At 50.0% G+C, this 12,875-nt stretch overlaps 1 protein-coding gene across 4 annotated transcripts in view; it reads right to left on the bottom strand.

The window, feature by feature from the left end:
- LOC139234108 (myosin heavy chain, cardiac muscle isoform) overlaps positions 1-12,875 on the bottom strand; it is a 111,204-nt gene that overhangs the window by 62,639 nt on the left and 35,690 nt on the right. For all 4 annotated transcript variants that reach the window (XM_070865052.1, XM_070865054.1, XM_070865053.1 and 1 more), the window contains 7 exons: positions 12,368-12,606; positions 10,065-10,272; positions 7,124-7,200; positions 5,449-5,545; positions 5,291-5,358; positions 4,251-4,314; positions 1,513-1,662 (listed from right to left, as the gene is read on the bottom strand). In XM_070865052.1, coding sequence (XP_070721153.1) covers positions 1,513-1,662; positions 4,251-4,314; positions 5,291-5,358; positions 5,449-5,545; positions 7,124-7,200; positions 10,065-10,272; positions 12,368-12,606 — 903 coding nt within the window. The remainder of the gene's footprint in view (positions 1-1,512; positions 1,663-4,250; positions 4,315-5,290; positions 5,359-5,448; positions 5,546-7,123; positions 7,201-10,064; positions 10,273-12,367; positions 12,607-12,875) is intronic.

Here is a 12,875-nt window from a genome sequence, read left to right as displayed (position 1 = left end):
GCCTGGATGAGTGCAGCTTCAACAACACTCAAGAAGTTCGACACCATCCAGGACAAAGCAGGCCGCTTGATCGACACGCTACCCACCACCTTCAACATTCACTCCCTCCACCACCGGCGCCCCCTGGCTGCAGTGTGCACCGTCTACAAGATGCACTGCAGCAACTCGCCAAGGCTTCTTCGGCAGCACCTCCCAAACCCGCGACCTCTACCACCTAGAAGGACAAGGGCAGCAGGCGCCTGGGGAACACCACCACCTCCACGTTCCCCTCCCAGTCACACACCATCCTGACTTGGAAGTATATCGGCCGTTCCTTCATCGTCGCTGGGTCACAATCCTGGAACTCCCTCCCGAACAGCACTGTGGGAGCACCTTCACCACACGGACTGCAGCGGTTCAAGAAGGCGGCTCACCACCACCTTCTCAAGGGGCAATTAGGGATGGGCAATAAATGCCGGCCTTGCCAGCGATGCCCACATCCCGTGAATGAATTTTTAAAAATATAGCGTCTATCATGACCACCGGACGTCTCAAAGCGCTTGACAGCCAATGAAGTACTTTACTGAAGTGTAGTTACTATTGTAATGTAGGAAACGCGGCAGTATACGCACAGCAAGCTCCCACAAACAGCAATGTGATAATGACCAGATAATTTTGTTTAACGATCTTGATTTAGGGATAAATATTGGCCGGGACCTTTTGAGTCAGAGGTGAGAGTGCTACCCACTGAGCCATATGCTGGCACCGTATAACAATATTACTCAACTGCCCATGAGCCTGAAGAAATCTTTAAACTGTTGTACAGAACTCTACTTGAACACCCTCTGGAGCTGTGGAGCAGTGAGTGTTGGTGCTCTTAACTGTTGAGTAGCATCAGCTGTGGCTCAGTGGGCAGCAACCTCACCTCTGAGCCAGAAGGTTGTGGTGTGGGTTCGAGTCCCACTCCAGAGACTTGAGCACATAAATCTAGGCTGACACTCCCAGTGCAGTGCTGAGGGAGTGCCACACTGTCAGAAGTGCTGTCTTTCAGATGAGACGTTAAACCAAGGCCCCGTCTGCCCTCTCAGGTAGACGTAAAAGATCCCGCAGTATAAAAAGGGCTCTCTGATCTCACAGCAGTAGATACCTCTTACAATATCTGCTAGCTGCTAGTGTCATCCGTGGCTCAGTGGGCAGCACATTTGCCTCTAGGTCAGAAGGTTGTGGGTTCAAGTCCCACTTCAGGGACTTGAGCACATAAATCTAGGCCGACACTCCCAGTGCAGCGCTGAGGGAGCGCGGTGCTGTCTTTTGGGCGAGACGTCAAACCGAGGCCCCGTCTGCCCTCTCAGGTAGACGTAAAAGATCTCGTGGCACTATTTCAAAGACTTGCCATTGGCTGATGTACAGATCAAGTCATTTATTGTTTGCACAGTTTCGATTTTAGCTTGGCGCATCGCGAGAATATAACACAAGGTTGAAAAATACATCTGCCGGCATTTCCCTTGGCAGGGACTCCAAGGGGGCACATACTTGGCTTGGCTGCTTCGGTGTCACCAGGAGCTGAGCGGCCTGTCTGAGGTCGTGAGCCTGGTCTTGTAGCTTTCGGCTCCTGCTCTTCTCCAGCTCCAGCTCCTGTTTGCAAGCATCCAGCTCCACACGCACCAGAGGGGCACTCTCCAGCTGTAAATATCCAGACATGTATTACTTCACCTTGTACGCATGGATCGGGCTAAATCTCACTGGGATATAATTTTGCGCGCCCCCCCCACCCCCTGCCCTTTTGAGCCGAGGGCCACGGGGCACCTGGGACCTCAGCGAACTGCGGAACCGACAGTCTAGCTCCCGAACCAACGAGATTTAAGGATTGAGAAAGAAACAAGAGGAACGACCGAGAAGGAAATTGAGCGAATTAGAGTCAAATCAGGTAGAGAGAGAAATAGAGGGAAAGATTGGATTAAGAGAGAGTAAAAAGAGACAGAAAGAAAAATAAGATTTTTTTTTTTTTACATCTCCAACTACTATTTACTACCTGCAGGAATGAGACGCAATAGTTTTAATTGTTCCCTTTCTGGGCCGCAGCGACGGACTGGCATTGCTCAATTATCAAAGGGTACTTACGCTGTTAATTACCAGCCCTAACTTTCTGCAGCAGGTTTATTGAGTGATTGATGTGCAAATCCAGCAAGTTCTTAAAAATAACGGGCCAGCTGAGGGCCAGGTGCCATTAAAGAACATAAGAACTAGGAGCAGGAATCGGCCATTCGGCCCCTCGAGCCTGCTCCGCCATTCAACAAGATCATGGCTGATCTGATCTTGGCTTCAACTCCACTTCCCTGCCCGCTCCCCATAACTCTTGACTCCCTTATTGCTCAAAAATCTGTCTATCTCCACCTTAAATATATTCGATGACCCAGCCTCCACAGCTCTCTGGGGCAGAGAATTCCAAAGATTCACGACCCTCTGAGAGAAGAAATTCCTCCTCATTTCCATTCTAAATGGGTGGCCCTTTATTCTGAGACTGTGTGCCCCCTAGTTCTAGATTCCCCCACGAGGGGAAACATCCTCTCAGCATCTACCCTGTCCAGCCCCCTCAGAATCTTATACCTTTCAATAAGCTCACCTCTCATTCCAATGAGTATAGGCCCAACCTGCTCAACCTTTCTTCATAAGTCAATCCCTTCACCGCAGGAATCAACCGAGTGAACCTTCTCTGAACTGCCTCCAATGCAGGTTTGTGCCAAGTAATTGGCCCGCAAGTTCTGGCGAGCTCGCCCAATGGAGCAGTAGGTAAACACACAGTGCCTGGTATGGTCCTGAGCCAAGCGTGCCAGGGATTCCCAACCTCAATGCCCAGTCTTTGCAGGTTCTCGGTTAGGATGGCAGGTGGGTGGGTCCCGTGGTTAGCCAAAGTGGGGGGAGGGGGCGGGGGTGAAAGAAAATCAGCCTGTGTACCCCCACACTTTATGGCAATCCACTGACTCCTGTTGGAAAGTGCCCATGTGTGGACACCAGAGAGGCGCGATAGGAACACAGGAACAGGAGGAGGCCATTCAGCCCCTCGAGCCTGTTCCGCCATTCAATGAGATCATGGCTGATCTGCGACCGAACTTAATATACCCGCCTTTGGCCCCTAATCCTTAATCCCTTTTGGTTAACAGAAAGCTAGCAATCTCCAATTTAAAATTAACAATTGATCTAGTATCAATTGCCGTTTGGGAAGGAGAGTTTCAAACTTCCACCACCCTTTGTGTGTAGAAGTGTTTCCTAATTTCACTCATGAAAGGTCTGGCTTTAATTTTTAGACTGTGCCCCAGTCCTAGACTCCCCAACCAGCGGGAATAGTTTCTCTCTATCTACCCTATCGGTTTCCCTTACTATCCTGAAAACGTCGATCAGATCCCCCCTTAACCTTCTAAATTCCAGGGAATACAACCCTAATTTGTGTAAACCCTCCTCGTAACTTAACCCTTGGAGTCCAGGTATCATTCTGGTAAACCTACGCTGCACTCCCTCCGAGGCCAATATCCTCCCTAAGGTGTGGTACCCAGAGCTGCTCACAGTGCTCCAGGTGTGGGTCTAACCAGGGCTTTGTACAGCTGCAGCATGACTTCAACCCCTTTGTATTCTGGTCCTCTAGATATAAAGGCCAGCATCCCATTAGCCTTTTCGGTTATTTTCTGTACCGGTTCGTGACATTTTAACGATGCCCCCCACGGTCCAATAGCCCACTGACTCGGCTCACTCACGTGCCCCGCTCGGCGTGGGAAATTGGCACATGTGAGGCCAACACATTTAGAAAAAAAATTGGAGCGACAAAGTGGTGAGTCACAGTCAGAGAATCATAGACAATTACAGCACGGAAGGAGGCCACTTGGCCCACTGTGTCCGCGCCGGCCGACAAAGAGCTACCCAGCCTAATCCCAGCTTCCATCTCTGGGTCCGTAGCCCTGTAGGTTACGGCACTTCAAGTGCACATCCAAATACTTTAAATGTGGTGAGAGTTTCTGCCTCTATCACCCTTTCAGGCAGCGAGTTCCAGACCCCCACCACCCTCTGGGTGAAGAAAAATCATGCAAATGCATTGTGGGCACGCGAGCCCCCCCCACCCCCCCCCCCCCCCCCCACACACACACACGGGCATGCATGGGCACACAAGCAGTCTCATCATTATATTGCTGAGTCCTCACAAGAACACTTATTCCAAATCTAACTTGAAGGGCAGCAGATTTTTAGGTGTTCGTAATAACACCAGTCACCATTGGAAATACCTTAAACTTCTTCAATTCCATTTCCATCTCACTCTTCTCTTTTTCAAGTTCATGAATTCTGTTGCTGTTAGAAAACGAGAGGAAACAATAAGTGTCTTCACGTCTGCCTCCTTGACTTTTCCATTGCCATGTCCCACCCTTAATTCAAAGTGTACATAAGAGCATAACAATTAGGAGCAGGAGTCGGCCATTCGGCCCCTCGAGCCTGCTCCGCCATTCAATATGATCGCGACTGATCTTCGACCTCAACTCCACTTTCCTGCACTGTCCCCATATACATTCAAAAATATAATCGACCTCAGTCTTGAGTATGCTCAACGGCTGAGCCTCCACAGCCCTCTGGGGCAGAGAATTCCAAAGATTCACCACCCTCTGAGTGAAGAAATTTCTCCTCATCTCAGCCCTAAATGGCCGACCCCTTATTCTGAGACTGTGTGACCTCTGGTTCTAGACTCCCCAGCCAGGGGGAAACATCCTCCCTGCATCTACCCTGTCAAGCCCTGTAAGCATTTTCATCAAGTCATAGAAATTTACAGCACGGAAGGAGGCCATTTCGACCCATCGTGTCTGCGCCGGACGACAAAGAGCTATCCAGCCTAATCCCACTTTCCAGTTCTTGGTCTGTAGCCCTGTAGGTTACGGCACTTCAAGTGCACATTTAAGCACTTTTTAAATGAGGTGAGGGTTTCTGCCTCTACCACCCTTTCAGGCAGTGAGTTATAGACCCCCACCTCTGGGTGAAGAAATGATTCCTTTTCTCCCCTCCAAACCTCCCCCCAATTACTTTAAATCTATGCTCCCTGGTTGTTGACCCCTCTGCTAAGGGAAATAGGTCCGTCCTATCCACTCTATCGAGACCCCTCATAATTGTATATACCTCAATAAGGTCTCCCTTCAGCCTCCTCTGTTCCAAAGAGAACAACCCCAGCCTGTCCAATCTTTCCTCATGGCTTAAATTCTCTAGTCCAGGCAGAAGAGAGACAAAACTGATCACGCAGCACACCCGCGAGATGTGACAACCAAGGGCTCCAGGAACTTACTGGTTGCGCTGCAGCTCGGTGCGGAGATTCTCCAACGTACTGGAGAACTTCGGAGAGCCGCGAGGTGCCTGGGGAATGGAGACAGGCGATGAGCTGGTGACCCGGCGAAACGGTAGCACTGTGTGAACTTCCCGCCGGACTGGGAGCCGGGCACTTACCGTGTCGCCGGCGATGTCCTTCTGCAGCTGCAGGAGGTGAATGACCCGCCCGCTCTCCTCTTGTTGCTTTATCAGCTGCGCCCGTTCCACCGTCATCCTAAACCAGGAGAGGTACGCGGTCAGTCGCAGCCAGAGTCCTGCCCCGCGCGCCAATGCTCGCCGGGTATTGCAGCGGTAAAGGCCGAACATGCCGGTGCAGCAAGCAGTTAGGAAGGCAAATGGTTTGTTGGCCTTCATTGCAAGAGGATTTGAGTACAGGAGCAAGGATGTCTCACTAGAGTTATACAGGGCCTTGGTGAGACCGCAACTGGAGTATTGTGTGCAGTTTTGGTCTCCTTACCCAAGAAAGGATATACTTGCCAGAGAGGGAGTTCAGTGAAGGTTCACCAGACTGATTCCTGGGATGGCAGGACTGTCGTATGAGGAGAGATTGGGTGGACTAGGCCTGTATTCACTAGAGTTTAGAAGAATGAGAGGGGATCTCATTGAAACGTATACAATTCTGACTGGGTTGGATAGACTGGATGCGGGGAGGATGTTTCCCCGGGGCTGGGAAGTCTAGAACAAGGGGTCACGGTCTCAGGATGCGGGGTAGGAAATTTAGGACCGAGGTGAGGAGAAACTTTTTGACTCAGAGAGTGGTGAACCTGTGGAATTCTCGACCACAGAATGCTGTGGAGGCCTAGTCACTGAATATATTTAAGAGGGAGATCGATACATTTCTAGAAACATCAAGGGGTATGGGGAAAAAGCGGGAATATGGTGTTGAGATAGAGGATCAGCCATGATCATATTGAGTGCCGGTGCAGACTCGAAGGGCCGAATGGCCTCCTACTGCTCCTATTTTCTATGTTTTTATGGACAGACGGACAACTCCATCACATCCTCAGGAATTCCAAAGATTCCCAACCCTCTGAGAGAAGAAATTCCTCCTCATCTCAGTCTTAAATGGCCGACCCCTTATCCTGAGACTGTGTCCCCTGGTTCTAGACTCTCCAGCCAGGGGTCACAACCTCTCAGCATCGACCCTGTCAATGCCGCGCATGCGCAGAAATTTAAAGGGACTGCGCATTAAAAGAAACAGGCCCCGCAGAACAAAGGGCAGCTTACAGAGAACATTGAATGGAGGTCTTTAAAAGTATGAACGGGTTTGATTGGGTAGACGTAGAGACGATGTTTCAATTTGTGGGGGGGGGGGGGGGGGGCGGGGGAAGACCAAAACTAGGGGCCATAAATATAAGGTAGACCCTAATAAAAGCCAATAGGGAATTCAGGAGAAACATCTTTACCCTGAGAGAGGTGAGAATGTGGAATTTGCTAGCACAAGGAGGCGAAAAGCATAGATGATTTTAAGGGGAAGCTGGATAAACATATGAGAGAGAAAAGAATAGAAGAATATGACGTTGGATTAGATGAAGTAGGGAATAGAGGGGGTTGTGTGCAGCATAGACCATGGGCCTGTTGGACCGAATGGCCTGCTCCCATGCTGTCAATTCCACCTAATTGCAAATGACCAAAGCCATTATTACCATTGCATAAAAATACTGAGCACTGGACTTGTTAACAGTGATTTAAAACAACAGAGTAACCTTGCCCGATGTTTCAGGCAAGCAACAACACTAACCGAGACAGAAGGTGTTGTTCATAAGCTCGTTAACGGAACACTCGACTGTACCTGGCTAGAGCAGCCCGTAGCTCAATCAGTTCCTCCAGATCAGCCTCAAAGACCTCACAATCTCCCAGCAAGTCAGCCTGCAGAGGGGACAGAGAACCATCACAAAAATAGGCATTGATCCAAAGCAAGTCCATAGCTGGTTTGGTTTAATCTTTTGGTTTAAACGTTAGGGTACGGTAGTGGTTAGGTCAGCGGACTGGTTATCCAGAGGCCTAGACTAATAAGAATAATGTATAGAATGTGAGTTACAAATCCCACCATGGCATGAAAAGTTAGTAACGGTAAAAGTGACCATGAAGCAGTGGGATTGTCGTAAAACAAAACCCCAGCCGGTTCACTAGTGTCCATTCGGTCTGGCCTATACACCAGTGTGGTTGACTCTTAACTGTCCTTTGAAGTTGCCGAGCAAGCCATTCAGTTGTGTCTGGGGCAACAAGGGGCAAAGCAGTAAATGCTGCTTTTCCAGCAATGCCCACATCCAGAGAATGAATTATTATTTTTTTTTAAATCAACCATTTTTCTCTTAATAGGCATGATTCATGCATAGTGTCTCACCTCCTGACTCCCCCTCTACAAGGCACAAGTCAGGAGTGTGATGGAACACTCCACTTGCCTGGATGAGTGCAGCTCCAACAACACTCGAGAAGCTCGACACCATTCAGGACAAAGCAGCCCGCTTGATCGACACGCTACCCACCACCTTCAACATTCACTCCCTCCACCACCGGCGCACCGTGGCTGCAGTGTGCACCATCTACAAGATGCACTGCAGCAACTCGCCAAGGCTTCTTCGACAGCATCTCCCAAACCCGCGACCTCTACCACCTAGAAGGACAAGGGCAGCAGGCGCATGGGAACACCACCACCTCCACGTTCCCCTCCAAGTCACACACCATCCTGACTTGGAAATATATCGGCCGTTCCTTCATCGTCGCTGAGTCACAATCCTGGAACTCCCTCCCTAACAGCACTGTGGGAGCACCTTCACCACACGGACTGCAGCGGTTCAAGGCGGCGGCTCACCACCACCTTCTCAAGGGGCAATTAGGGATGGGCAATAAATGCTGGCCTTGCCAGTGACGCCTATATCCCAGAAATAAATAAAAAGAACCAAATGCTCTTACATTGGAGATGTGGCTATCGTCTAAGACAAGACTCTCCCACCATCGGCAACAAACAAGGATAGGAAGGACCTATTTCCCTTAGCAGAGGGGTCAACAAACAGGGGACATAGATTTAAAGTAATTGGTAGAAGGTTTAGAGGGGCAATGTCTTCACCCAGAGGGCGGTGGGGGTCTGGAACTCACTGCCTGAAAGGGCGGTGGAGGCAGAAACCCTCACATTTAAAAAGTACTTGGATGTGCCCTTGAAGTGCCGTAGCCTACAGGGCTAAGGACCCAGAGCTGGAAAGTGGGGCTAGGCTGGGTAGCTCTTTGTCGGCCGGCGCGGACACGATGGGCCGAAATGGCCTCCTTCCGTGCTGTAAATTTCTCTGATTGTAGGAAAGGATTCGACCTTCTGACAGCAGCATGGACCCAGATGTTGGCCTGGGCTGACCACTGTATTCCCGCATGATTCGCAATCACAGCTGCAGCAGCGCCACGTTAAATAAACAGGGGCGAGCAGTCGGCAGAGGCCTAGTGCGCAAGAACATAAGAAATAGGAGCAGGAGTGGGCCACTCGGCCCCTTGAGCCTGCTCCGCCATTCAATAAGATCATGGCTGATCTGACCATGGCCTCAACTCCACTTCCCCGCCCGCTCCCCATAACCCTCGGCTCCCCCTGTAGTCCAAGTGTTTCAGGGCTCCAAGTGCCACTCCATTTAGATTCCCCTTCTCGAAGTCACAGCATTGTATGGCTCGACAGGCTCTCTGAAAGAACTTAATCCCATTCCCTGCCCTTTCCCCCATTGCCTTGTTACATTTATCATCAGGTATGTGTCCCATTCCCCTTGGGCAGATATGATGGATTCTGGTAAGGCACCCCTCGTCCTAACAAATCTTCTGCATAAAAAGATCCTCCAAATCTCTCCCTTTGGTGATGATCTTAACTCACCAACTAATGGAAATAGTTTTACCCGATTTATCTTACCAAAACCCCTTATAATTCTGAACCCCTCTATCAGAACTTGAACCGCTGTAATAGATCTAAAGCAGGACATCTTATTGAGGTCTATATAACTGCAACACTTACGCAACCCACAGAATCACTGAGTTAAGGTGCTGTCACAGGGCTCGACAGGGTAGATGCAGGGAGGATGTTTCCCCCAGACTGGGGAGTCTAGAACCAGGGGTCACACAGTCTCAGAAAAGGGGTCGGCCATTTAGGACTGAGATGAGGATAAACCTCTTCACTCAGAGGGTGGTGAATCTCAGGAATTCTCTACCCCAGAGGGCTCAGTCTTTGAGTATATTCAAGACAGAGATCGATAGATTTTTGGATATTAAGGGAATCAAGGGACAGTGCAGGAAGGTGGAGTTGAGGTAGAAGATCAGCCATGATCTTATTGAGTGGCAAAGCAGGCTTGAGGGGCCAAAATGGCCTACTCCTGCTCCTAATTCGTATAAGAACGTAAGAACTTAAGAAATAGGAGCAGGATTAGACCATTTGGCCCCTCGAGCCTGCTCCGCCATTCAGTAAGATCATGGCTGATCTGATCATGGACTCAGCTCCACTTCCCCACTCCCCATAACCATTTACTCCCTTATTGCTCAAAAATCTGTCTATCTCCGCCTTAAATACATTCAATAACCCAGCCTCCACAGCTCTCTGGGACAGAGAATTCCACATAGTGTTCTTATGTTCTGTCTGTTGGTTTCCGCAATTGCCCCCGCCTCTGTATCTCCGCATGGTGAGATAACTGAGATCGGTAAGATAGTTCTGGCGGTGGAATCATTAAGATAAATGTCAATTGCTGTTCCCCCTGTAAAAGACTTCCCACCTTCTCACTCCTGGTCTGGTTCTTCGCGGCCGCCAGTTGCAGCTCCTTTTCCTTGGCTTTAAGAGCAATGGCAGTGTCCTGCCACTTAGCCTGCCAATGTTGAGCCACTTGCTGCTGCTCCACAGTAACTGTAGCAAGCTCCTCCGTCCTCCGCTGTAACTCAGCCTCCAGGCGTTGGCTGCGCTCTCTCAGTTCAGCTTCGGAAACCCTGAGAAGAGAAAGGTCTCAGGGTGAGTGGCACTTTACAGCCTTCTGGACTCAACATGGGATGTTGGCCTTTATTGCAAGGGGCGGGGGGGGGGGGGGGGGGGGGGTGGTGGAGTATAAAAGCAGGGAAGCCCTGCTACAACTGTACAGGGCGTTGGTGAGACCACACCTGGAGTACTGCGTACAGTTTTGGTCTCCTTATTTAAGGAGGGATATACTTCCAATGGAGGCAGTTCAGAGAGGGTTCACGAGGTTGATTCCTGAGATGAGGGGGTTGGCGTATGAAGAAAGGTTGAGCAGGTTGGGCCTGTCCTCATTGGAGTTTAGAAGAATGAGAGGTGATCTTATTGAAACATACAAGATTCTGAGGGGGGGCTCGACAGGGTAGATGCAGAGAGGATGTTTCCCCTCGTGGGGGAATCTAGAACTAGGGGGCATAGTTTCAAAATAAGGGGTCGCCCATTTAAAATGGAAATGAGGAGGAATTTCTTCTCTCAGAGGGTTGTAAATCTTTAGAATTCTCTACCTCAGAGAGCTGTGGAGGCTGGGTCATTGAATATATTCAAGGTGGAGATAGACAGATTTTCGAACGATAAGGGGGTTGAGGGTTATGGGGAGCGGGTGGGGAAGTGGAGTTGAGGCCAAGATCAGATCAGCCGTGATCTTATTAAGTGGCGGAGCAGGCTCGAGGGGCCAGATGGCTGACTCCTGCTCCTATTTCTTATGTTCTTATGTTCCAACATCACGTTCAACAATTTCAGACCATAGCCTCTGCTTTTCGGATGGCAGCCGTCGTTGACTCTACCATTCACATCTTCTAGACCCATCTTTTGTTTAATAAAAACAGAAAATGGCAGAAATACTCAGCGGGTCAGGCAGCATCTGTGGAGAGAGAAACAGAGTTAACGTTTCGGGTCGATGGCCCGTTGCCAGAACTGGAGAAAGTTAGAGATGTAACAGGTCTTTGAGCAGGTGACGGGGGCAGGGAAAAGGGAGATGGGGGAAGGAAAGGACAGAAGGGAAGGCCTGTGATAGGAGGGAAGGCAGGAGAGATTAGAGAGACAAAAAGGATGATGGCGCGAGGCAAAATGAGAGGGTAAGGGGGCAAGCTAAGAAACAAAAGATGAATCTGGAGAGGGTGTAAACGGAGATGGCAGAATCATCAACAGTTGCCATGGGAAAGAGAAAAAAAAAAACTGGAAAAAGAATAGGGTCAGAGGTTATGGTCTGAAATTGTTGAACTCGATGTTGAGTCCAGAAGGCTGTAAAGTGCCTAAACGAAAGAGGAGGTGTTGTTCCTCGAGCTTGCGTTGAGCTTCGTTGGAACAGTGTAAGAGGCCATCTTGTGTTTCTTTACTTTTCCCATTACCATCGCCTTTTGCTTTGCGCCATCAAGCCTTTTGTCTCTCTAATCTCTCCTGCCTTCCTCCCCATCACAGACCTTCCCTTTTGTCTTTTCCTCCCTCCCACCCCGCTCCTTTTCCCTGCCCCTACACTTGCTTAAAGTCTGTTACATCTCTAACGGTTTCCAGTTCTGACGAAGGGTCATCGACCCGAGACGTTAACTCGGTTCCTCTCTCCACAGATGCTGCCTGACCCGCTGAGTGTCTCCAGCATTCTCTATTTCTATTTCAGATTTGCAGCATCCGCAGTATTTTGCTTTTGCCTCAACCTAAACATTAGGACTTTACAGCACGGAAGGAGGCCATTCGGCCCATCGTGTCCGCGCCGGCCGACAAAGAGCTACCCAGCCTAATCCCACTTTCCAGCTCTGGGTCCGTAGCCCTGCAGATTACGGCACTTCAAGTGCACATCCAATTGCTTTTTAAATGTGGTGAGGGTTTCTGCCTCTACCACCCTTTCAGGCCGTGAGTTCCAGACCCCCATCGCCCTCTGGGTGAAGACATTTCCCCTTCAAATCCCCTTAAATGAGCACGGTTCAATATTTAAAGACTTGCATTTAGATAGCACCTTTCACGACCACCGGACATCCCCAAGCGCTTTACAGCCAATGAAGCGCTTTTGGAGTGTGGTCATTACATTTCTCGGTGTGGAGAGAGGCAGGTTAACCAGTTGAGCCACCCTTTCTGCTTTACCTCAGTTCCCTGCAGCTTTTCTTCAGGGCGAGGAGCTCCTCCTGGTGGCTTCTGTCGTCCGCCTGCACAGTGGTCAGCAACATCTCCCTCTCGCTGACCAACTGACCGCGCTCCGTGTCCAACGCCTCGATCTGACGGCTGAAGATCTTCTTCTCGGCCTCCAGCCGGTGGAGCTGACCCTGGCACTGGTCCAACCTCTGCCGGAACTCGCCCAGCTCACAGGTGAGCTTCTCGTTCACCTGGAAAAGCAGAGAGCGGAGGATGGTCAGTGATCCTTAGCCTTGCCCAATGAGCAGCAGCGCCACAGGGGGGCCGTCAGCAACAACAACGTGTATTTATATAGCGCCTTTAACCGAGTAAAACGTCCCAAGGCGCTTCACAGGAGTATTGCAAGACAAAATATTTGACACCGAGTCCACATAAGGAGAAATTCTGCCAGATGACCAAAAGCTGGGTCAAAGATGTAGGTTTGACCCAGCTTTTGGGTCTTAAAGGAGGAGAGGTAGTG

Source organism: Pristiophorus japonicus, chromosome 21 (genome assembly GCF_044704955.1).
Source record: "Pristiophorus japonicus isolate sPriJap1 chromosome 21, sPriJap1.hap1, whole genome shotgun sequence".
In the NCBI taxonomy this organism is placed as follows: domain Eukaryota; kingdom Metazoa; phylum Chordata; class Chondrichthyes; family Pristiophoridae; genus Pristiophorus; species Pristiophorus japonicus.
Note: the sequence above shows the minus strand (reverse complement) of the source record. Positions and strands in the feature narration are given on the sequence as shown.